At 40.3% G+C, this 26,216-nt stretch overlaps 2 protein-coding genes across 6 annotated transcripts in view; one reads left to right on the forward strand and one right to left on the reverse strand.

Annotated features, from left to right (window-relative positions):
* Nucleotides 1-22,369, forward strand: part of LOC142389716 (poly(rC)-binding protein 4-like) — a 40,275-nt gene extending 17,906 nt beyond the window's left edge. Inside the window, exons 5-14 of the mRNA XM_075474702.1 lie at nucleotides 2,124-2,240; nucleotides 8,150-8,281; nucleotides 9,601-9,729; nucleotides 10,894-10,968; nucleotides 13,330-13,401; nucleotides 16,607-16,648; nucleotides 16,748-16,823; nucleotides 17,305-17,354; nucleotides 19,937-20,106; nucleotides 21,410-22,369. Coding sequence (XP_075330817.1) covers nucleotides 2,124-2,240; nucleotides 8,150-8,281; nucleotides 9,601-9,729; nucleotides 10,894-10,968; nucleotides 13,330-13,401; nucleotides 16,607-16,648; nucleotides 16,748-16,823; nucleotides 17,305-17,354; nucleotides 19,937-20,106; nucleotides 21,410-21,755 — 1,209 coding nt within the window. The 3' untranslated portion in view covers nucleotides 21,756-22,369. The remainder of the gene's footprint in view (nucleotides 1-2,123; nucleotides 2,241-8,149; nucleotides 8,282-9,600; nucleotides 9,730-10,893; nucleotides 10,969-13,329; nucleotides 13,402-16,606; nucleotides 16,649-16,747; nucleotides 16,824-17,304; nucleotides 17,355-19,936; nucleotides 20,107-21,409) is intronic.
* A 689-nt stretch (nucleotides 22,370-23,058) lies between these two features.
* Nucleotides 23,059-26,216, reverse strand: part of LOC142389717 (dedicator of cytokinesis protein 3-like) — a 51,136-nt gene continuing 47,978 nt past the window's right edge. For all 5 annotated transcript variants that reach the window (XM_075474707.1, XM_075474705.1, XM_075474704.1 and 2 more), the window contains one exon: nucleotides 23,059-25,921. In XM_075474707.1, coding sequence (XP_075330822.1) covers nucleotides 25,313-25,921 — 609 coding nt within the window. In that variant the 3' untranslated portion in view covers nucleotides 23,059-25,312. The remainder of the gene's footprint in view (nucleotides 25,922-26,216) is intronic.

The raw sequence follows: 26,216 nt of genomic DNA on the forward strand, positions 1-26,216 counted from the left end.
GCTGGTCAGGCTTTCTGGCAGTTCCATGTATTAGTAACAAAGATCAGTTCTCGCTGCCTGTTTGAGTCTGACAAGCATACAGATCAGGAACATTGTCCAAATTACCTTTTGGGCAATAACAGCACTTTTCAACACCCCCCCCCCCCCCCCCCCCCCCCCCCCCTCTCTCTCTCTCTATTCTTCATTGCACCTCCTCAATCCTTTCCTCTTTCTTTCCCTGCTTAAAACATCCTTTTTTTTCTCTGTCTGCCCCTCGATTCCCCCTTTATGAATCTCAAGAGTGCAGAAAAACTAATACCACTTGATTAACTCTTGGTATTAGAAAGCAATTAGCCTTACACTGGTGGCGGCAAATTTGATTCTTTCACTGCTGAACAGATTTTATGTTGTGCTTTATGAGCCAGAAGGATAAACAGAGGGATGGCGAGGTCATGGGACAATGCAGCCCTGTAGAGCTGCTGGTTAAAGCAGTCACCCATGGTAGCCATCCAGCCACTCATTCATCCATCTATTCAGCCAGGCAGTTTTGGCCTTTGTTACATCCCTACGAGCCTCAACCTGTCAGTCCTTCCCCAAGCCTTAAAGTCACACGAGGGAGAATGATTCATTAGACTGACAGGAAAAGAAATGTCCCAGAGGTCGAAGGACTGTCTTGTCTTTGCTTATTGTTTCTTTACCAGGGTGTACGAGAAAAGGGGAGGAGACAAAGGGGGACAGATTTATTGTCTGGAGATAAAATAGCTTATCAGTCTTCTGTGTATCAGTTTACACACATAAATGTAGCTTTTGGTCACACCTTTTTTATAGTACAGTATGTGTTTGACCACATTGAACACTGGTATATTCCAATTCGTCTTAAGATTCAAATGGGTGAATATCTGTTTCAAGTCAGTACAGCAAGGTGAGTTAATCTGAACGGCATGCGTCACACACAAAGACAAATCAAAGTGCCTTTTGTTACACATTGGAACAAAATGAAAAATTCTAATTACTTGAGTAGAAGGCGACTGGACCTTTTGGTTTGTAAAGATGTCTCAGCTCTAATCTGAAAGACTTCTTTAGTTCGATCTGGCTGATGCAGAGTTTTTTTTTTCCAGGTTTAAAAACTGTTGCTGGGACATTCACACTTTGAGAGTAGTTGGAGTTACATTTATTTCACTCACCATGGTTATCACCTGTGTGTTGCTTACCTGCCTTACTAACATGTGAGATATTCAGCAACCCTCAAAGTGTGAATGTCCTAACAACAACTTACAAGCCTGATATCCCAGCAGTCAGTTAGAACTGAAGCAGCCTGTCAGACGAGAGGTGGAACATCTATAAAAAGCGAGAAAAGAAGTCCAGCTGCCTACAGCTCGAGCAGTCGAGGACTATTATGAACTGGATGAATGACAATCAAAACTAATGCATCAAAAGTATCGGTTACACAAATTGTCTTCAAATCTTGGTATTTAAGAATAAAGTGAAAGACACTAAGCTGGAAAACTTTGTAGCAAGTTGAAAATATTTTAAAAGACAACAAGGAGATAAACGAGCAAACGCTTTTGTGCACAGTTTATCAGTACCCAGCTTTAAAAAATGACTTTATAGGAAAGCTGCAACAAACAGCAATGCTTTGAACCTAAGTTTAAATGAGGTGATCGTGACAAATGTCAGGTATTCAGGAAGCTTCTTTGATATGTTGTGTGCATTGTAACTAAAGGCTGCTTCGCTTTGCTTTGTTTTGGTCCAGAAACACTGAGTTGTCAAAAATGACTTGTTTGGTTTGGATGCATCCTAACGTATGTAAATCAGAGATTAACTGACAGAAAGGCAGAAGTAGTCAGCAGATCTTTACTTATTATTATTATTATTATTATTATTATTGTTATTATTATTATTATTATTATTATTATTATTCCTATTATTATTATTATCATCAGCTTTGACACTATAGAAACTTGGAAAAAACTAAAATGATTCTTCTGAGACGTAAAACAAAGCTCACCTACCAGCTAATCTGTTGGTTATAGCTTCAAATTTAACCTTTAACACACCATCATGTAACAAAAGGAATTCCCCCAATTTGTTGAACTATTCATTTAGAGCTGCTGTTTGAAATACCTCCTTTAACTGTTCCACAGAGCAGTGCACGCGTCAACATCTCAGAGGGCTCCTGTCCAGAGAGGATCATCACCATCACAGGCTCCACAGACAGCGTCTTCAGAGCTTTCACCATGATCACGTTCAAACTAGAGGAGGTAACCGTATAATGCATGGAACGCCAGTAAAATAAGCTGATTTACAGGGGATCAGAAATAACTGTGTGTCTCTGAGGGTTTCTTTTAAATGAAACCAATCATAAAGTGTTCGGTGCAGACTTATGAAAGTGGTCAAAGTCTTAATGGATCTAAAATATCTTGTTTATGAAACATGGAATAAGTGCAAGAAGCCATTTTAGCACATGATTACAAGATGTCATCTCCAGAGGTTTGGCTCGGCATTGCCACTAACATGCTTTTATCGCTATCGATTTCACCCTAAACTGAGGCGAGGGAAGGAAAAGAAAATGTGGCATCGCGTGGCACTTGATGTGTTTGTTCTACCCATAAGATTTTGGGATGCGTGAATATAGCTGCAGGTGCAAGACCTTTTTGATTTTTAAGAATGACATTATATGTGCTGTGCCTATAGTTAATGCCTATCATTTTTTTCTTGTTTTCCTTTATGAATTTCATGGTTGACACATGTTGAGTTCAGTTCATAAAAGTGCAAGTGTAACTAATTTGTAGCTGCTAATGAGAAGGATGTGCGCACATCTCATCTGAGTTATAGATGACAGTTTCCTCACACTATTAATTCCCCTGGAGCCTACCCATCACAGCATTAATTAATATGGTGGAATTTTCACTAAGGTTTAGCATCACAGCAGATACTGACAAGCAAAGCTGCTTGAGTCCACAGCCCTCGGTAAACACACACTGGCTGCACAAGCAAAGCGCAGTTTTCATTAGAGATCCTTCACACTCACCTCTTCTCAACCCTGCAACTCCTGAGTTTCCATGGTAACCTGTTGGCTGACCCACTGTGTGCTGCTTCCACTATATAGTTGAGATATAGATTATCTGACACCTTTGGTTTAAAACAAAGGAGAATAATCAGATTTTTGCCAGGTGAGTGTTAGACTTAGCATTTGTATCTGTCTCTACAGTTTGTGATTACACAGCAGCACAAGCTCACTTATTTCTCACATTTGGCAGTTGATCAGTTGTTTTATGGATAATCGTTCCCCCAACTGTCGCTTATTCATGCAAATGAAGTCTGATAATCATAAACATTGTTCAATGTACAATGCACGCACAACACTATTATACAGGCTCTTTTTTTTCTGATGTATTGAATCATAGCTTGTATGAAAAGCCAAACAGAGTCCTTATCCCACTGGCAATGCAAAAAGCTTTTGGGATTTAAGCTTAAGAACTCAACTATATGTGAGCAGTGCTTGTGTAACCCTCTGTCTTATTCCCACCAGTTTGCTTTGAGAGCCTCTTTTTTGCCATGGTACCAGAAAGTATTGCAATGCTCACGGCTTCTAAGATGTAGTTCATATTTTTAGATCAAATCAAGAAAATGATGCCCAGAGTCTTGTGATTGTACGGATGAGCTGTGTGCTCTTCTTCTAATGAGACGAGACGTCAAGAGAGCCTGATCTGCCTCACTAAATATAGATACTGAGCAGAGAGGCACGAGAGGCTCATCAAAATGAGCTTTTAGATGTAAAGTTCAGGGTTACTGGAAACATTATTCACTTTCTTTCATAAGTAAAAAAAAACCTTGAGGCTACACACTCAACCTGCCCCGCACTCCCCATAAGTCAAATTTTGCTAATTTCACTGGATATGGGCCCCAAACTCAAACCATTAAAAAAAATGGTTTGAGTTTGCGTGTTCTACATTCTGTCACACTTTTGCTGTTGGTGTGACAGACAGTGAAGCATATTTACATTTCAAAGGTACAAAGAGAGACACTGTTTATTAATTAAAAGCTGAGACTCCACCCGGATGGGGGAGATGCATGGTCGCTACCTGCACTGTACAAGCACTCATCGCATTATCAATGTTGATCATTCATCAGAAAATGATAGCAGACATGCTCCCATTCTGTCTATCTACTCTCAAATAGTTAGTTGGACTGTATAAGTAAATGTACATTTTACCCTTAGTCTTTTTTATGTCTTATCAAAAGATGGTCACAGTGGCACAGTGGTTTTGTGTTATATTAAGTATTTTTTAAATTTACATAATCTAGATTTATATACCTGTGTTGAATCTTTGCTGTGCTTACAGTGTAGGCTGGTACCATTCGAGCCCATATGCACCTCCCCAGAAATATAACTAGACATTGTGGCAACATAAACCACCATTACTGTGATTTGTCTGGTTGTTATGCCAGGTAAACAGAATATTTGCACAAAGAAAAGTAAAACAAAAAATACCCCCAGCCTTTATAACTGTATCTGGCTTGCTTAGCCTAGCTAAACCTAACCTTTAGGTTGAGCTGCTATCTACATGTCTGCTCCAATGTCTACTTTCTATTGTGGCTTAAAGTTGTTTCAGTAAAGGTAACTTCTGTTCAGTATTTATTAGTTCTAAGGTGAGTCGTGCATGTTCATAGAACTGGATTTACACTTGGTAGTTTTTGTTTTCATTTTTTGAAGTACGTGAACATGGTGGGATAGAAACTACACTGCTAACTTGGATGTTAGTTGTCTAATTTTCTAATTTTGTTGTTATACCTATGAGCCACAAAATTAAAACCACACTCAGTTAAATTGAGAAAAACTGATCATCCTGTTACACCGTAATCTTCTGCGTCCTGGCTTTCACGTGGATTTGAATTTGTCTGTCACCACCTAGCTAAATATTTTTTCAGACCAGACACACCCCTCCATCTATTCGTCAACAGCAACCTTTTAAGGCAGAAAGCACCCCAGCAGGACCGCAATGTCCAAGAAGGCCTCGAAAAACATGACAAAGAGTATGAAGTGTTCACCTGTCAAAAGTCCGTAGATACCAATCCTATGGGATCTGATGGGATCTGTGGGAAGCAAGTCCAATCCATAAAGACCCCACCCCAGAACCCACAGAGCCCAAAATATCAAAGGAATGTGTGTATGGCATACTCTGGTCAGATGAGACTAAAACTAATTATTTTGGCTATCGAGAAAAATACATTACCTTGAGAACATACCGTCCCCACAGTAATATGTGGTGGTAGCATCATGCTATGGGAGTGTTTTTCCTGTCAGGGTCTAGAACATAGACCAGAACTGAAGAAGTGGTGGTGGGTGAAAATACAGGCACATTCTTGATTAGAACCTGTTTAAGTCAGACAAGTCAAAGCTCAGTCCTCAATCTGATTGAGAATCAGTGGTAAGCCTGAGACATTGCTGGACACCGGTGGAACCCATCAACCTTGATGAAGATTGAGAAGTTCTGTCTTGAGGAAAAGGCAAAAATCCCAGTGACTCCCAATTTACAGATTTACCCCCAAGAGACTTGTAGCTCTAAAACGGGCCTCGACAAAGAATACACTTTGTGGCGAAAAGTACACATATGCACAGACTTCTTTATATTTTATTCTAAAGAATTTTTCCAAATTTTATATGAGTTTCTTTTTAATTTTTCTATTTGACTTCATCTGTTGGGGCCAGCTCACTTTCAATGCTCAGTACAGGTCACTTTTTGTGGGTTGTGAATAGTTTTCAGACCTCAGTATGATATTCAGATTTAGATGACAAGATGACAACATATGTGTCCTTTCATTAAATATAAATGGGACCTTTATGTCCAGAAACAGTTAACTAAGCTTTGCATTAAGACTGAAAGCAGGAGGATACTGGTAGTTAGGAAAAAAAAAAAAAAAAAAGACTTAGCTAAGCTAAACAGCTGTCGGTCTCTACAGATATAGCTCTCTTAACTCAGTAATAACGCAAATAAGCATACTGTATTTCCACAGGATGTTGAACTATGCTTTTAGATTAAATCTTGATTTGAAATTAAACGGACTAAACGTGATATTTAAAGTATTAACCTGTTTGTTAATACCCAAAGTAAATGAACCAGGTGAGAAAATGAAGTGAAGGTTATGCGACATGTAGTTGCTTACTTCATATAAGATCTGTAGCCTTAAACCTTTACATTACTCTTTAATGATGAAAAGACATCTTTCATATAAAGTCCACTCATTCATCTCTTTTCAAAAGATCTCCCAGAGAGACTATCTCAACATGGGAAAAAGGTAGGAAGTGATTTTGTAGACAAAAACCTCTAACTTAAGCATGAGGCAAATTGTTTCCCACTGTCTATGTTGTTCCCCCTTTTTGTAGAGAATCCAGCAGTTTATCTAATGATTTAAGAACACACACAGGATTGGAGAACGTCTACATTGGTTGTCAGTCTCCTATGGACGTCTCTCCCAGCACACTCAGGAAAGTACACAAACAGGCTTCGGTTAACTAGGTGCATATGCTTGGCTGTTCTCTCTGCAGCTTTACCTGACACTTCCAGCATGGATCCGCCAGCTTTTCCTGTTCTTTCATTCACGATTAAGGGTAATAAATATTGCCTGGCTGCAATGTTACAGATTTAGAGCGATATCATTGTTCCTGCTTTGGGCTTCGTGTTTTTAGGTTTTGATATAATATTTAACAACACGTCCTCCAGTTGAAACAACCGTATACAGTACATAATCTATTTATACCCCAATAAATGTCGACCCATATTGACATCCTATAAGTACTGCCCCTACAAGTGGCAGAAATTATATAGCACTCATATAAGCTCAAGTACAAGCCATTCTCAAATCTCTATGTTGTAAGCCGTTTTCAAGACAGCTATTACAATGTGAGCATTACCTCTTTGAATGCCATTTTGCTGGTTGCCTCAGTTACATGTAGACACAGCACATTACAACAAGATTCTTGTCATTTCCTTGTTTGGTTTTGTCAATAACAAGACTCGGAGACCAGGAGAAACTCATCCATGCATTCATCTCCAGTAGACTCGATTACTGTAACGCTCTTTTAACTGGACTTCCCAAAAAGAGCATTAAGCTCATCCAGAACGCTGCTGCTAGAGTTTTAACCCGGACTAAGAGATCTGAACACATCACACCAGTTTTAAAATCTTTACACTGGCTTCCAGTCAGTCACAGAATAGATTTTAAAAGCCTGCTGATGGTTTACAAATCCCAGAATGGTTTAGGCCCAAAATACATCTGTGATATGTTCAGAGAATATAAACCCAGCAGAGCTCTTAGATCCAAGGACTCAGGTCAGCTGGTCCAGTCCAGAGTCCAGACTAAACATGGAGAAGCAGCATTTAGCTGTTATGCTGCAAATAAGTGGAACAAACTGCCAGTGGAGATTAAACTTTCACCAAATGTAGACATTTTTAAATCCAGGTTAAAAACATTTCTGTTCTCATGTGTCTATGCATGAAATATCTTTTAACTTATCTAGACTGTTGCCTGATTTTAAATTCATTTAAATGATTTTATGTATTTTTAATGCTTCTTGCACTCCCTGCTGCAATGCTTTTATTTTATGTAAAGCACTTTGAACTGTTTGTACATGAAATGTGCTATACAAATAAATTTGATTTGATTTGATTTGATTTGATTAGGGTTGGTGAGAAATCAAAACGGAATCGTCACCCTCAGGGACGTCATTATTACCATATAAATGCAGTTTCTCTCACAACCTCTGATGTGATTTTAGGTTGTGGTTTCTGTTTTCATGAACGTACGACCCAGGGTCTCATATTATGGAGGAAGACTGTCTCATTAATATGTAGTAATGTGATGACATGTTGGCTCACCAGCTCATTGTGATGCAGCGTGATAAGGGCGATTTTGACTGAACTTAGTCTTTAATTTTCTATGTTTTCAATGCACTAATCATATTAAATGAGTGGCTTTATAAAAACAGAAATTGTGTTTATATTAATGTGAATCCCACATGTCTTCATCTGTTAAGTTCCAGTTGATAGCATCCAGTAGGGTATTTCTCACTCTGTTTTTACCTTCACCCGTGCTGATTTGGAAATATCATCTTATTTCTTTACCAGTGTCCTTCACCACATTTGTGTTTTTGTATACCTTCCCTCAGGACCTGACTGCTCTGGTGGCCAACGGCGCCATCAGCTCTAAGCCACCAGTCACTCTGCGGTTGGTTATTCCTGCCAGCCAGTGCGGTTCGCTTATTGGGAAGGGTGGTGCAAAGATAAAGGAGATCAGAGAGGTGAGCAGCCAGAACATAAAATCTACTGCATAGGCAAGGCTAAAATATGAAAAGGTCAAATATACTCCAGGGAATGTGAAATGAAGCTATAGCTGGAAGTGAGTGGTATATATTTAAAAACAAGTTTCAGATTTTCGGTGTGCTACAAAATCGTACTTATACATTTCGGGTACTAGATACTCTGATCCGGAATCGCTGCGATAACTGCTCAAGCTCATAACTGTGACAAGTCTAGACAGGTGGCGATCATGTTTATCTGCCGCAGCAAAATGGAATTACCTAGTTATAAAAGTTGGAACACTGTGTACAGTGTAAATAAAAAGCTACATTTAGTCCTTGCCATCGGATCTTTTGAAAAACTACATTTAACCTAAAATAATTCAAATGTTAAAACTGAAATGGAAAGTGTCAAAAACGGACCACTGTAAAATATGAGGGTGTTCACCAAGCAACACTTCAGATTTTAACAAACGTAAAAAAAAAAAAAAAAGGTATATCACTTAACACAGCATACACCATGATTCAGCAGTGACGAATCTGAAGGGAAAAACTCCTGACTACATTTAGGCCCAGTTGAAACATTGGGATTACATTTATCAGATGTGTTGCCAAAGACATCTGACCCTGTAGGTTTAACTCTGTGTCAAACTACAAATAGAATCTCCTCCATTGTAACCTGGACGTCCCTCAGTAATATGACGCAGTTGATTTTCTGTGGTTAGACTGGTTTTAGTATGTAGTTCAAATACCATCGTTGTCTCATTCGTAGATTTGGTTTGTTCCGTTGCCACAGGAAAAATGTTGTGACGCAATTTGTTGCGAATGCATTTCAACCACAGCCTACAGAGATATGCTGATATCAGCAGGTCAAAACTCCACAGGTTTTAACCCATAGGTGCAAATGACAAAAACAAACCAAAACACAATACAATTTTTAGGAAACGCAACAACAAAACAGCTGACATAGCATTAAAAAAAAAAAACTTGCTTTTTTTTAAATAATTCGTTTTTTCTTTTTTCCTTCTCGAGTTTTCTAAATATGTTGTACAACAAACCCTCTTTGCCAATAGATATGCTAATTTAGGGCTACATGACTAACAAAAAAGAGGCTGTCTGATTGCCATTGGTTCATTTGTCTCTGATTTGAAAAGTCTCTGTGCCAAACATATATTAGTACGTTAGTCTCCTTCAGTATGGGTGGAAAAATATTAGGTCAGCAAACCCAGGCGAGTTATGCGAACAAGCTGCAGCAGTGTAATCACAACTTGCCTTATCCCCTGAATCAAGCTAATCCTTTTTTAAACCCCTATCATTTGCAGAGCACCGGAGCTCAGATACAGGTGGCAGGGGATTTGCTGCCCAACTCTACTGAACGAGGGGTGACGATATCTGGGAATCAGGACTCTGTAATCCAGTGTGTCAAGCTCATCTGCACAGTAATCCTGGAGGTAGGAAGCATACTGTTACTCTCTTTCTACCATGCATCCACACCTAGCTAATGTTTGTCAGAGTTTTGCCACTGCAGCAATGAGGAGAGAATAATTGCTGTCAAATTGCATGTTTTAAACTCAGCATTGCATGTCATTGTCCCATTGATTTTAGCTGAAATTAAGGTATTTATGGTACAGTGGGCTGCAGTCCTCTTTCTTATATAATAATTCCTAAGAGCGTGTTGCCTAGTAGCTGACTATGTTCAGAGCGAGTCCGCAGGTAGATTTCAGAACATACAAAGCTCCCAACCTCTTTAATTGTTTGAACCTTCTGTTTCGGAAACAAGAAATCAAATGGAGGGGAAAGGTGCCACTCTGGTGCCACTCTGAGGTCAGGGCTGAGTGTTTTTAAAGAAGACAGTAAGCTGCTCACAGAAAACAGAGTGGCCTGCAGCAAAATCTGTCCACCTTTAGACAAAAGCTCTCTTGAGAAAATCGAGGAGGAGGAGAGAAAAAAACAACCCCAAGCACAGTTTTTCCTTGTGTGTTAATGGAAGTGCACAAGTGCTTTTTTGTTTTAGCACTGCAGCTGGACCTGACTGACTAATTGGTAGTTTGCTTCAGTGTTTTCCAGGGCTTACTTCAAAGGCTTGCAAGTTTCATTAGGATTCTGTACCAGCGGCATCTTGCTTTCTACTCTGCGATTTAAATTATGCAAAGTTATAGAAAGAATTTTGCTGTGACTGCTCCACGTTTTAAAGCCAAAACAGTACCACCATTTCAACAGTAAGCTATACAGTGTCATGTACAGTATATAATCTTCTTTTCTCATTGGTGTTTGAGGAACTGTATGCTTGATTTCAACACAGGACAAGCATCTGCTGAGTCTTGGGTGTGCTACTTACCAAAGCTCAGAGCGATTATCCACAAACCACACTAACTATCCTGCTTCAATTATTCAGTGAATGACTTATATTATTGAAAGGAAAATCAAGGCGAGGAATAACGTCCATGCTATTAGAGGTTTAATGCTTTCTTAACTGTTGCAGTGCCTTAATATTCAAAGGAGTTTAGCACCATTTGTACTCTTTTTCTTTTCTTTTTTTTTTCTTTTTTTTTTAAGGCTTTGACTTGAATTTATTTGGAAACCTTTGACGCCTTGACATGTTTTTAACTCCTTAGTCTCCACCAAAGGGTGCCACCATCCCCTATCGGCCGAGTCCCTCACCAGCTGCTCTCGTTATTGCAGGGAATCAGGTGAGAAAATGAGATTTTGCTACTTGCATTGGGCAGCTAATCGAATCACACAGTTGTTTCTCAAAATGGATATAGGAGCTCATTAGGGCTTAGACAGTCAGTACACACACTTAGTCTTGGATGTAATGATCAAAAAATAGAATAATAGCTAATGATCAGTAAAAGTGTTTGCTGCCACTGTGTTCAAGGAAACTACTTCATCATTCATATCCAACACGATTTGAGCTTTGCCTGCTCATGGATCACAGTTTGGGATCGTGCCTATTTTGCACTGTCCTCAGTGCAAAATAGGCACGATTTTGAATGCTCTGACACTTTTTATTAAGGATTACGCATCATATTGCCTTCCTACAACAAAATACCTGACATGGTTACTTGGATGGAAACTTGAGTGCAGAGTCGTTCAATGGCATACTTTCCTCAAAGCAGAAACAAGCTGTGATTGCAAACCTCTGGAAGTCATGAGTTTTAGAGCAGATCAGTACTATTGTTGCACTGTGGAATAAAAATGCTATTTTGACTCATGTGGGAGTTTGAACAAAGATAACTTTACATATTCATAATATTCACTGTGACTATGCTAAAATGGTTAGGTGAAGCATTTGTAACGGTGATGATCTGAGTTTAGCATGCGAGCAAACTAACATAAGCACAAAACCCATTGCACAACACAGACTGACGGGACTGCTTTTGGTTGTGCAGGTTGTTGGTTATAATCCAAACGTGCTGGACAAAATTAGATGAGATCTGGTGGTAAAATGTTATCTATAATATCCTGCCCATTTTTATTGAAGTAATTTGCAAAAAAGAAAAATGTCCTCATGGTGATGTTACAGGACCAAAGTCACCAAAGTAAGTAAGGTATTTCCTCTGTGGAACATGAATATCTAATTAAATATCCCACATTTTGGCGCTATATTTTGGTCTGGACCAAAGTGGTTCACTAGCTTTGTGGTAGAGCTGTCTTTACCTCTGTTATGGCAGCCTATGGCACTACAGCAAGGATTCTCAAATATTTTCAGGTAACATAGGGCTGATCATTTTTTTAAAGGACCTCTTGTGGCTGTTATACAAAGCAAATCAAAACAACTCTGTATATCACATCGCTATTCCCTTAATTATGTTGTTGTATGGGGGTAGCTTATTATTTTCATGCACTACAATTTATTTGCTATTGTATTTTTCACTTTAAGTTACATGTAATTATGTGCATTTAATTTGTAATATACTTGGCAAGTTCTTTGTGAAAACCTATTTGTTAATACTCTTTTTCTTATCATTGGTGATACACATGACAAGAATACATGTGTAAGGTCCAGTTCCGTTATGATTTATACGAAGCCTGATTTAAATCACTTAAATCACCTCTCAGTAAAACAGACCAGGGTATAGATTCTGTAGGTGGGCAGAGGAAGATTGTGACATTTTTGAACAAGACTAGTCTGTCCTATTCATCCTCTTATGGCAAATAGTGAATGAAAAGTGAAATCAAAATATTCTAAATTTTGTGGGATTCTTGGGAGAACCACTGCAAGGATAAACTGTCTGAGATCTGATGGATTAGTATTTGAAGATGACCTACGTGAAATGGCATGGCTTTCGGACATTATTTGCACGTTGTTTTGTCAAAGTTTACATTCTTCATCGGATTTCTTACGAACCCCTGTGTTGTGACAAGACTCATGCCGAGGGTCCTCACTACGGGATTGAGAGCTTTTTGTGTGTGCATGAGGGCAGGGTTGAGTATTATAGGTGCTGCTGTTTGAGAAGGGGCAGATATCCACCCTCCCATGGAGCGAGTCACAAGATTAGCAAGTGTGACTGGAGACCAGCCGTCTCCTCTGGCTACAGCAGCAGCCATGAATTCTGCATAGCTGTCAGCAATTCTGACACTGTTTGTGCTGCTTCAGACTCTCGGTTTATGGAATGGCTTTGTGTTTTTGATATTCCTAAGCATAATCAAGGAAATCAAACCCAAGGCACAATCGTGGTCACTGAGGGGTGACTTTAATAAAGACTGCGCGGTGATCTAAATCTTTGACACAATGAGGTGGAGTGGGAAACGGTCTGTGGATGAGTCATAGACTTTAAGCTTGTTAGGTGTGTGAAAGCGTCAGAACATCAGATTTGAGAGGCCATCTCAGGCCAAATTTAAACTGTAGCAACAACTTAAAATAAACTGAAAGTTGGAATTGTTCATATCGACTTCACCACTGAAGGTGTATGGCTGGCAAACATATATTAATTGCAGTAATCTTCACTCCCAATGTTAAGATAATAATAGCTGAACTTGATGAGCATAGCAATATTTTGGAGACATATTTTCACTTTGTGTTTTCGTGTGTTTCTTTGCATTTTAAGGTTTTTGACGCATCAGAATTTGCACCCCACCCTCTGTACTCAGTCACCCAAGGTGGCATGGACCTCCAGCAGGTAAGCGGACAATCATTCAAGAGAAGTCTGTCAATAATTTTGTCACTCCTGAAAATAAGGATGTCTGTAGGAGGCAGCCTGTTTTAAACACTAGGCTTTAAACTCCCATGTGGAGCACAGGAATGAGTGTGAGGGCTGTGAGGATCTAAGGCTCTGTTTACATTAATTCATTTCACCATTTCTTCGTGTCGGCGTCTTGCAAACTATTTACATTTACACTGAAATGGGGATCGGCTGATTCGCTAGTCACATGACTAATCAGCCATAACATCACATGATCGCCCTTGCATCTGGAGCATGAGCAACTGCTTTATATTAACAGATTTATCAGGGCTGCTCTGGACATTCGAAAGTTCTCGCGCCATTCTTCAGCGACAACAACTTGGTCCACGAAATTGTCCCACCATGCGCTGCTTCTTCCCGGTCTAACCCAAAAGCGGCGCTCCATGTACGGCTTGCGTTGCTGCTGTGGCTGGGTTCTCATTATAAAAGCCGAGTAGCTAGAGCTCAGCACTGCGTATCCCCGTTTCTCCCCGTTTACAACTGCTAAAATCAGCATCGTATGCGAATGCTTACGTGGGCTCCGGCGTCTTTGAATCCTTCCACCTATGAAGTTGTATTCCAGTATTTTAATGTAAATGGACAGTGCATCCGCGATAGAAACGATATAGAAACAGATTAGTATAAACGGCACCTAAGTGGTGAGCGAGTGCACTGGCTGTGCGGTATGAGCAAAGTTACACAGTCCATCATATGGTATAAGGCATTGAAAACAACAGCTGAGAGTAAGCTGCAGCTATTGTTCTAGCCTGTCATAAGAGCTATAACCCCTCCTGAAATTCAATGCCATCACACACCACCTCCAAAGCCCTCCCGTCTCTTTTTTAGTCCTCCCTACCTCTGCACCAGAAACATTTAGACTTTAGGAATATTCCTCCCATGACAGCAATAGTAGCTACTGTCATAATATCAGAATGGAGACAATAGCCTCTAACTGTGTGTAATGAAATACAAAGACTTCACAAATGGGATCGTTCATGCTTTAAATGGCAGGATTGTTGCAATGAATTTTCTCACGTTGGTTGGCCTCCTAATAAAAACACTGCTCCCCTCCAGTTTACGACCATATAGGATGGACTAGCAATACATGCCAGACTGCTGGCGTCAGACAGAATTGAGTTAAGCTAAGTGCTGTCTGGTGGGGCCATAACTGTAATAAGGGAGGGCTGCACAGACACCACCCTTACTAATTGAGATAGATAGATAGATAGATAGATAGATAGATAGATAGGCAGGAAATATAGACAGAAGGATGAGCAGTCCAAAACCAAGAAAAGACTATATCTATAAAAAAGAACCACTATCATTTGAAGTAAGAGGGTAAAAAACATCATAATACCTCCTAAGTCTTGTTTTCCTACTGAATTATATTCATATTCCAACGATCAACGCTAAAAACAGCATAAAGAATTTAATACAGCTTCAAAATATATGTGATCGTTCCAATGCAGGTAACGGCACCATCCACCCAAACTTCCTTCTCTTTATAAGGATTTTGTGGCTTGTTAAAGGAAATACCTGACAATAACATCTGCTTCTATGTGGAATTGATCGTGAGTCCGTCCTGCAACCTGAAGGGGCGGTATTTTATGTATGAACAAACAATGTATACGCTTGTCTCAGTTGAAGGACTTGTCCTCTGCTACCCATGACATTTTCCATGCCAGAGTTATTGGCACCCTTTTTTGATTGCGGCAAGACTGAGATTGCTCCAAACCAACTTTGTACATTTCTCGAATGTAGAAACTGAGTTTCTTCTTCGCTCCACATTCTGAGTAACATTGTCAGTTTTATGTCTTTGGAACTTTATAACTTAACAAATTTTTTAAAACTAGATCAAGATCTTTAGTGATCATCCAGTAACCTTTGGAAGAGTTGTTTCTTGATAAGACCATTTCTAATTCTTTGACAGCTTTTTTGCTTTATTAAAAAGAAACATTCAGCTCCTCTTTTGCGTTTTTGTAATATTTAAAATTCTGAACTTATAATTTAGGGGTTCTGCTTATTCTGACCAGGACTGCAGATATATATAAGCTGTGATTTAAAAAAAAAAATAATAATGTAAGAGTTCTTTTTATACTGTTTGTAATACACAGGTATGTAATATGAGATAGAATAAAGAACAACATGCCAAATGTCTCCATTTTTTTTGCATTGCAGCTGTGCATTTCGAGCAGCAGAATTTTGGTGTCTTTTTTAATGATGCCACTTCACTGAACCACAACAGATTGCAGGATATCAGTATAATACATGATTACAATATACATACATTACATATACAATACATATATGTATTAAATCCAATAATCAAATTTATCAGTACTACATACATGTTACTTGGTGTATTGTTCGGCGGTATTGTGAATTAAGATTAAACAGGTTCTTTATCTTGTGCCCAGACATAATTTACATGCAGCTAGAGTTTCAGCGCAGTCTCACACCAGAATGTGAAGGAACTATGTTGGTTAATAGCATGTCAAATAATAATTTTTAAAGAACTGATCCATAATATTGTTTTATGTCTACATATTTCAAGAGAATAACTCAGAAAATGTAAAATAATTACATTTTTAAGGCTTCAAAAACATCACATGCCTAAGCTTTCTTTTGCAAATGATAAATTGTTTGCATTTTGCATTATGTGAAACTGTCACGAATGTGAACGTAGCAGTGGATGGATGATAGCGTTAATATCATCTATTACTGTCCAACAACTTGGAGACTTAACGGACTCGGCTGTCAGTCGCTGTTAGGGTTAGACAAAAGAACAAATGGTTAGGTTTAGATATTACTGGGAATTACAGATAACTGTCCTTATTAAGGTAAACCAATTGTTCAGAATAACAAGGACATAGCAGGCAGAGATGTTTTTACTGAATCATTTAAAAGCAATTTTTAATACAACAAAAGGCAAAGTACCAGTGACCTCTATTGCTTTGGGGTTAAGTGAGAGATATCAGAAATGGATATTTCTAAAGCAGGAGCATCTACTTATGTGAAAGTGTGGCCAGTGTCATTTCTGTTATTTAGAAAAAAAAGACGTATTGATAGTGAGGCACTTTCATTAAGCCACTGCAAATTTATTGCTCGTGGGTGTGACGTTTTTATTGGTCCAATTTGCCTAATGCAGGGTGCTTTCTTTCAGGCCTACACTTTGCAAAACCAATACGGCATTCCACACTCAGAGGTATGACTGTTCATGTTGAAATATTAGAATTTAACATAATATGAGAAGTTAATGTTTTAGTGAGTCACTGAGTCGGTGTTCTTCCTCTTTGTTTTACAGCTGGCCAAGCTGCATCAGCTGTCGATGCAGCAAGGCCTGAGTCCCATTGCCCAGCCTGCCCCCACGATCATTCCTGGTATGAGTACAGTAATATTAGTCAGGGATTTCTTGATTGTACTCCATTGTACTTGCTCCAAGAGTCAACCACTGCATTTTTTCACCCCATCTGGAACCATTCATGAGTTTTTAAGCTGCCCACAGGTGTGAGGGGTAAAGGCTCACTGTTATTAGCTGTGCCGATTATGAGCTGTCAGTGACGAGGGAGGAGAAAAGGCTTCATACCTCCCATTTTGAGATACTATTATGTGTAGTGATATGTTCTGCAGAGTCAGAGAACTGGGAACAAGTACAGAATGAACGCCATGTTAAACATCAGCCCATTAAAATGGAAATTAATTTCTTTTTTATATCTGGCAGTTTTCTGCTGAAAGGGTTTTTTTTCCAGCATGTCAGGATGGGTTTGTATGGCTGAGCTAACTAAAGCAGCTGAAAGAATATTTAAAATGTCTGACATGTCAATTTTATTCAGTTGATGTTTGTATTTTCTTTTTCATTAGGGATGGACTCAAACTCTCAGACATCTCAGGAGCTGCTTATTCCCAATGATGTAAGGAAAATCTACACGTAATGTTCGGCTTTGCATTTTCAATCTTAGTATTTTCCTGTCCCGTCTTCATCTCACATGTAGGTGACTAGCTGCAACTCCAAAGCTGTTGCAGTGTGACTTCAAAAGAGATGAAAGGCATGGCGGCAACTTACTAATTATCCTCATTATTCTAACCTCTGAAGAAACCAAGGTTAAAGGGTTTTCAAACTGATATGGATCCTTTTGCAGCATTGTGTTGGCTGCAGTTGTAATGTCTTAGAGTGGCTCCCATGAGTGATCAGTAAATCCTCTCATGTTCCCTGACCTACTTAGAGACTGTCTGCTGTCAAAACAGCCAATAAGAAAACAGAGAAAGATCCTTTTCCTCTTTACTTTGCCTCTGCCTCGCTTTCATGAACAGACTCGGATCTGAGAGCAGAAATCACAATGAAATAATAAGTCCAACGGCTGGTTCGGTCTGAGACTGATGGCTGCCCCAGCTGCTCACAGCATCTGAAAAAAAAAAGAGAAACAAAAAATTTTAATGAAGCCATTTATAATTTATAATTTAATCTTCAGCTCACATACCCAGAATCATTCACAAGAATGAGATGTTTCTCAAAAGATTAAAGGATAAGGCTAGTGCTTAAATGCCATGAAGGACATTGTGGTGTTTAGAATGCCTTATTTAAGCAGGATTAAATAGTGATCTCATTTTGGACTATTTTCAAATAATGTGCATTGATATTTGATGGTGCAAAATACTCCTTTGGTTGCGTTTTTTTTTTTTTTTTTTGGCAACGAAAAAACAGCAATAAACATCATTTTGACTTTGCTGACTGTAGCAGCGTTTAAGAAAAAATAATAAAACTGAAACAGGATTTATTACTTTAGGTCTCACTGCAACATGTAGGATATAGCCAGATGCCTCAAACATTTCCAAAATGCCTGAAGCCACCCTCTCCCCGTAAACCCCCACACTGCGAGCAGCACAATGCATCAGAGGGAGCCTAGCGCCGTGCATGACAGGGACAGCTGTGAGTTCCAGCCATTGTTCCAGAAGAGAGGACTTACAGCCGTGACTGAGCCTCCTCGGCCTTCCGTCCCCCCTTAGGCCGGCCACGCAGCGACCACACAATCCCGCTCTGTGCTCACACACTGAACGCAGAAGTAGGCTTATGCACGCACACAGATGCTTTCAGAAACTGCTTACATCCAGTCAGCACTGTGCTGCGCCTCTGCGGAAGAGGGAAGATTTAGCCGGAAGAAAAATGGTTGCACCCTTTACTATCACATCCCTCTTCCTATGTCCTTTCAAATGACTGCCTCAGCAGGAACTCAACAATATTTAGGCTGCGTGCAGTTGAGGACCAGGAACACTGTGCAGAGCTGCTGTTAATGAGTGCTTAGAAAAAATACTCATCTGTGAAATGTCGGCGTTTTATATTTAGCTCTGGTTTGCTCAGCTTTTTACAATTTTTTTTTTAAGGTTGTTCATACGGAAATGACAACAGTCTGAGGTCACACACACCAAAGTGAGCAAACTGTTGACAGCTGGTATCTATTGACAGCTGCTGGAGATTTTTTGGTCTCAGTGGGGGAGAGACGTTATCAGAGATATGAGGTCTGTAGCAACCATTGTCTCCAGACTTGCTCTTTAGACTGGCTGTTGTCCGTGTCCCCCCCTTCCCCCCAAATAAACTGCTGAGCCAATAATAGCCAGGCAGACCAACCAGGTCGCTGCGACTGTTCGGACATTGTGGACCAGGAAAGGAATGTGAAAAGCAGAGAGGACAAGGACAGCACAAACTTTGTGTTTGCGTGTGTGTTATTCTGTACGTCAGTATACGTCAGCCTCTGTTAAACCTCCAGCACACTTCATCACTGTCTGTGTGCTTGCTATATATTTGGCAGCATAGTCTTGTCGTTGAGCCCCTGACACCCTGCACTTGGGCTGATAGGCGGCTATGAGCTCTGATTCTGCTAAATATCCATTGTCACTAATAGGCAGAGGTCCAGATTGTGTAACATAAGCAGAACAAAAGTGATAATGTATTTTGGAATGCAATAAAAGTCATGTCATAGTCTAATCTGTTTTCAGCAGAGAGAACACTCAAGCCATCGGGACTGTGTGTTATGTATTTCAGTTATTTTCCCATTATGTTTTCCATTAATGTGGAGATGCATCTAGCTGGCGTGTGTTTGGGAAGTCATCACCACTCTGAGGAATCAATAACCTTTTAGCTACTCAGATTAATGAGAGGCAAATGTGCTTTCTCTCGTCTCTTTTGCGGTGCGGACACTGTTGCAATTAAGGGAGACTCAGGGGGGGTAAAAGAAAGTGCATTTGACAGGCATGATGGATGACCAAACCTGAAGACAAGCAATGTAATTGCAATATTTGAAATGGTCTGCGATAGGTCAGCTAAACAGCAGCACAGTTTTTTTTCTGTACTGTTGACACCAGAATCCCTTTCATCAGCATAACAGATCCAATAATAAGAAAGAGCTTTGTTCAGTTGTAAAAATCCATTGAACTGCGACTACATAGTTATTCGTTCTTCCATCAAACTGACCGATCTCTCACCTCTGTTCCTTTGCAGCTGATTGGCTCAATCATCGGCCGCCAGGGCACTAAGATCAACGAGATCCGGCAGGTGTCAGGAGCTCAGATCAAGATCGGTAGCCAGCTTGACGGGACAAGCGACCGCCATGTCACCATCACAGGAACACCGGTCAGCATCAACCTGGCCCAGTACCTCATTACCTCCTGGTAAGGCCCAGTTACACGAGCAGCCATCTAATGAGCCGCTGCAGGAGCAGAGAAATACATTAGTTTAAAAGGGTCAAAGGTCAACCCTCATGCCATAATGAGGTATGGACCTGTGCTGCTTGTAACTGTACATTGGGGAATGGGGAAAAGCCGTGTTGTATTGTATTACAAAGCATCAAAATATCTTCCAAAACAGTCATTTACATTGAAAATTTTAGAAGATCAACTCCCAGCTGGGGCCTTTCTGTGTGGAGTTTGCATGTTCTCCCCGTGTATGCGTGGGTTCTCTCCGGGTACTCCGGCTTCCTCCCACTGTCCAAAAACATGCATGTTAGGTTAATTGGTGTCTCTAAAATTGTCCTGAGGAGTGAGTGTGAGCGTGTGTGTGGTTGTTTGTCTCGTTTGTCTCTGTGTGGCCCTGTGATGGACTGGCGACCTGTCCAGGGTGGACCCCGCCTCTTGCCTGATGACCGCTGGGATAGGCTCCAGCCCCCCCGCGACCCGACAGTTGGATTAAGCGGGTATAGAAAATGGACGGATGGAATTCTAGAGGACATAAAATTAACTAATAAAAAATAAATCAATACAATTCAAGAAATAAATAATGAGCGAAGCAAAAAAAGAGTATAAATTGAATTAGAATATTAAAACTGTCTTTCTTTACATACAACCAAGTCCTTCCTTCTATAGTTAGAGAAAGTTATTGATTTTATATTTTTCAACAAAAACAAAGTATTGTATTTCTCTTTTAATGCCACTTATTCTTGTTTGGTTGTACCTTGTGTTAATAGAGATTTCCTTATAGAAAAAAAGACTGGGATGAGGATTTCTGCAGCCACTCGATGCTTTTTATGATTAGTTTCCAAATACACATAAATAAAGAGCATCCTTACATAAACAGACACTTTGGAGAATGCTGAAAAACTGCAAGTGAATGCATTATATCCTCACCACCAGGTCGGGGTGAGGTAAAAATGGACGCTTTTAATTTTCCCACAACAAAACTGTGAGTTACATTAAATAACAGCCTTATGACAGCAACGGCAGAGTGATACTGAAGTTTTTGAAAGTGTGTTCTTAGAAATCTTCATGAGCAGATCTGCCCAATTTCCTGAAACAGAAATGAAGCACAAAAAAATGTTGTATCCATTTAAGACTAAGTAGAATTAAGTGGCTTCTTTGGTGCATGTGGTGATTCCCTCTGATAATTTTCCAGAAACTTCCTCCAGTGTTGCAGCAACAGCATAATCCTCTAATTCCCTGACCTGTGCCCATGTCTCCCTGTTTTCCTTTCTCCTATCAGTTTAGAGACAGCCAAATCCACTTCCCAGGCAGCCACCATGGCAACTCCAGTCGACCTTAACATGGCCTTCACCCAGCCAGCCTCCCCTGGTGCCTCCCCCGCACCCACCCTTGCTGCCATGGGCACGCTGACCCCAGCTCATATGCTGGGCACACCATACGGTGCCATGCCCCTCTCTGGGCTGCTTGGGATGAAGAGCGTCCCCTTTCTGACTCTGTCCAGCCCCGCCCCCACCGTGGCCGTCACTGCAGCGCCCTCCCACACCACTCTGGCTGCCTACACCGCCAAAATCTCCTCAGCCAACTGCATCAAAAAGCCAGAGAGACAGAAGTTTGCTCCCTACTGATAATGTGCGGAGAGTCTGAAGGACAGCTGCAGTGTTCTCTCACAAACGCCTGATGTAGCCATATTCGCCAGAAGAGATGCTCCTGACTTTTATTCTAAGATGCATCACCAGAGACCAACGGATGACACCATTTAAAGTTAATTACAATTACAGATCATTTGTGAGTTTCCCATGATTGATGGACCCCTTTCATCGTCACCTCATCACTATTCTTGATCATTTAAAAAAAAGGGCTGGAACTTCACCTGAGAGATACATGTTAAACAGTTTTTACATGTGCATCTCAGGTAAAACATCAGCTACATATTTATCCTTCAATAAATTTGTAAATTGTACTCAGATGACAAATGCTCTACTGTATGATGCTTTTATACAATGTCTGTTTGCCTCTTGAAGTTTTTAAAAAAAAGAAATTTGTAAATGTCCGAGGGGTGTCTTTTTTTTGTTTGTTTGTTTTGGGGTTGTTTTTTTTCTTTTTTTAATATTCTGTGCTATAGTACTGTACTTTACTTCAGTGTTATGACTGTTTTGTTGGATTTTGTTTTGAACCTGCATATTGGTAATCCTTATTTATTAGTATTGTTTCATTTATTAAAAGTCTTTGGTTCCTGGCAGATGTATCTGTCTCATAATTGTGTTTTTTTACAAACATTTACGGGTCAAAAAATTGTACCAACACAGGTGCACATACAGAATTCACTAGGAAGACACAGCACCAGATTCAGGTTTGGTTTCTTCCTAAACAGCTTGTCATTGTTGTCAGAATTCATGAGAAATGCTTTTCATCTTGTGCTCTTGTGTCCCAAACAATAACTACTGAATTGGATTATGCAACCCCTGTAGAGGCAAGATCCCAGCCTCCATGTCATAGGTGTAAATGTGCATGTACAAAGATCCATACGAAATAACACGCTGTTATGTGCAACGAGTACTCTTAGGACAGGATACAGTGAGACTCCAAGGCAGAGGAGTTGTGAGAAGGGAAAAACAAAAAAAGCATAAAGTGAGAGAGCTGAGGAAAACTTAGGGATCCACAGCAATGCTATTAACATGAAATAACTGCATATGCTGCAGCATCATCATCCTCAGGAGAGGCATTCAGAATCCTTTCAACCTAACACACACACACACACACACACACACACACAGAGAAACATAAACTCTTGCAGAAAAGTTAAAACAGCACCAGTATCTGCATTCTTACCACTTTGGGACTAAGTCATGGACAGCCATTCAGTGACGAGCAGCACCCTCTAGTGTCCACATAATATACTGCTTTGGCAGAAAAGGTGAAGAGAAGGCATTGGAGCTGATAAAAGATTGTCTTTAATGTTTGGCATTGTTAATGAATTCCATACCACAGCAGTTATGGGAGTAGGAAAACCACTTTTACAACCAAACACTTTTTGATCATGCTAACACCATATGTACAGGAAAGCACATTGAAAAGTGTATAAAGTATTTATATGAGAAGAATGGTGGAGACGGCCACGGTCTAATGTATTTGTCCTTTTCCAAACACTGATTATAGATATTTATCAATTACATTGATCTCTGGAGTACATGTATATACACAAAACAACAATAAACCTTTTTTAGGGCTTCTGCAATAATTCTCAAAAATATTTCACAATACTGCTGTATGTACAATAACAGAATTTACATTGAAAAATTCTATTGTACCTATAATCTGAGTATCACTTCAGTTGCCAGTTGTCCTCTATGCTATCAAGCTCATAACAGATACTCACAAGTACATTTAGTAACCTCATCTTCATACAAAGTACAGCAGCCTATGCAGTACGTGTACCTGGGCCTTCTGTCAGTATCTGGAATATGCTCACACAACTGATGATCTCACATACAAAAATAGATCTTGTCTAGTCTGCTGACAACTTGATGTACAGTAACACAAAGCATCCACCTGCAAAAAACAACCAGGAAAACAAGTTATTGTTAAAATATTAGCTATATCCTTCCAACCAACAACAGGACGATAAGCAGTGCTGTTTTTCTGCTCCACAAAAAAAAGGAAACCTCTCTGTCGGTCTATCCTTCAGCGTTCTCCTGAAACACATCATCAGTTTTCAAACAACAGAAGGTGATTAAGAAAGAGCTGCAGGCAGGATAAGAAATATTAAAGCTACAAAACAAACAGCAATCTGAAACCAAAAGCATGATGAAACTATACAAAAACATCACTAGGTAGATATCTTTTTTTTTCCTTCATGGAGCGTACAGTGAACCAATTGAACATAGCTGTCGCTAAATGAACTTCACACAGTCCAGGTGAGAGGTCAAACTGCATTTGAGTGCACTTAAGGCAGGTAGGCGATTCCGACACTGTCTGTGTTGGCTCCATGACCGAATCCTCAGTCCAGGTTCAGCACTCACTGCTTAACATGACCTGACAGCCGCACAGGGAAAGAGAACGATGGAGGGAAAACCAGACATCGAGAGAGTGGTGTTGGTGTTCTGAGTGTCCAGCAGTAGGTTGAGGTGTGAAGTGGAGTCCTCGCTCTTCATTCGCCATGAACATGAAAGCTGACAGGTGTGGGATGTGTCTGTCACTGTCCTCAGTTAACATCCGTGGTCTACAACAAGCTCTCATTCCTCTTCAGATATCTTTGCCACATAAAAGACAAAAATAGATCCTTTTTTTTTTCCTTTTTTTTCGTTACAGAGATTGAAAGTAAAGCACTTAAACAAAAAATAAACGGATTGCAGCTTATGCAGTACAAGTAGAACATCTCATCTGGATACATTCATGTAGGTTTCCATACACATAGTACGGATGGGAAATCATCGGTGACTGTTCATGTCCCTTGAAGCGTCAGCCCAAGTGGATAGATGCAGGTTCAACCTTAGAGACCTGCAATCCATGACAGCCCAGCAGCAACACATCGTACAGTGCACTACTTGATATGATTCACTATTAAGGAGCACTTAACAGTGTTTTTGAAAAACATAATGGGCGTAAGCCTTTGAAAACGCTGTAATGTAGTAAATTTATCAAAAAAAAATATCGATATATATGAAGCATTTAAAGCAGAGAAGTCACTTTACTGTGAATGGTCACCTTCTACAGTTTCTTTGTTGTGAGAATGAAATGAGGAGCAAACTGGAGGGGGTTCAGCGCTGATACTGCACCGATCATCATGTTGGCTGGGATCGTGGTTGTAATGTTTCACAAAACTGTTGCCATATTATTCTCAAATGAAAAAAAAAACATGCTCACAAACTAGTTGAACAGTTGTGTACAATCAATATAAATCTTTGAACAAAGGGATTCTGTCTCATTGTTCGGTAAATGTTATTCTTATGATCATATTTAAGAGGCCACGTGAAGCAGTGACGGCAGTTCTGCCTCAATCTGTAGCATCGTGGAGATTCACTCCTTAGTTTCTTTCTTTCATATGCACTGACATTAAAAAGCACAGCAACAAGGGTCAGCTGACAACACCCTTCACGTCAAACTCTTCCTGTAGCTGCTCTGTTAACTCAGTGCAAATGAAGGACAAGATAGCTCTAAATTGAATTTAACTGGAGCCTCCCCATCACTGGGCCTCCTCGTGCTCTTCGTTTATGCACTGCTCCCAGGGGTGTTTCCCCTGGTCCTCTCTGTGGCCATGAGGGGAGTGGAAGATCCTACGGGGCAGAGGGATGGGCTGAGGTGGCAGCTCCTCCTCAGGGATGCAGCCCTCTCTCAAGTACGGTTTGGGTGGCACCGCTGGAGGCTGCGGCCGGCGGTAAGGGATGTGATGAGGGCCGTGAGTGGGAGCGTGGTGGTGAGGTGGCGGCCCATGGGAGTGGCTGTCCAGTCCCGGGTGGGCGTGAGTGTGAGGATGCACGTGAGTGTGTGGATGCGAAGCAGGGCTGCGATAGTGGAAAGGGCGGACTGGGTCCATGGAGTCGATCTCTGTTCCACCGTAGTGGATGTGTAGGTAGGGAGAGGCCAGGTATTCATCAGGAGGGGACCACAGATGACTAGGAAGAGGCTCCAAGGCATCATTCCTGATTGGACCGGGGTCAGGATACTGACCTCCAAAGTTACTCTCACTTAGGGAAGAGACGCCACTACTGGCGCTGCCTGACAGAGTTGAGTTGCTGCCACCCAGAGCTGACTGAGGACTGGTGGGGGAGCCAGGGATTGGGTGCAGAGGAGACTGGAGAGACAGAAATAATTCAATGTAAGTCAAGTTTCGCTCAACAGAACTGTTTCACAACAACACTAATTTAAGCAGTCTTTAAGCTGGTTTCACATATGCAGTATTTGCGTGTGTATGTGTGTTTGAATTATTAATGAAACATTGAATTTTGAATGATATCAGCACATTAGAAAGAAATAATGTAAATGGTCCAAACTTATAGAATGTGTTTTAAGCTTAACTAGTTTCTGCAAAGCTCTTTAATTATTCTTTCATTTACATTATTCACACGTTTTGCACTTCCTAATCAATA

Source organism: Odontesthes bonariensis, chromosome 10 (genome assembly GCF_027942865.1).
Source record: "Odontesthes bonariensis isolate fOdoBon6 chromosome 10, fOdoBon6.hap1, whole genome shotgun sequence".
NCBI classification, from domain to species: domain Eukaryota; kingdom Metazoa; phylum Chordata; class Actinopteri; order Atheriniformes; family Atherinopsidae; genus Odontesthes; species Odontesthes bonariensis.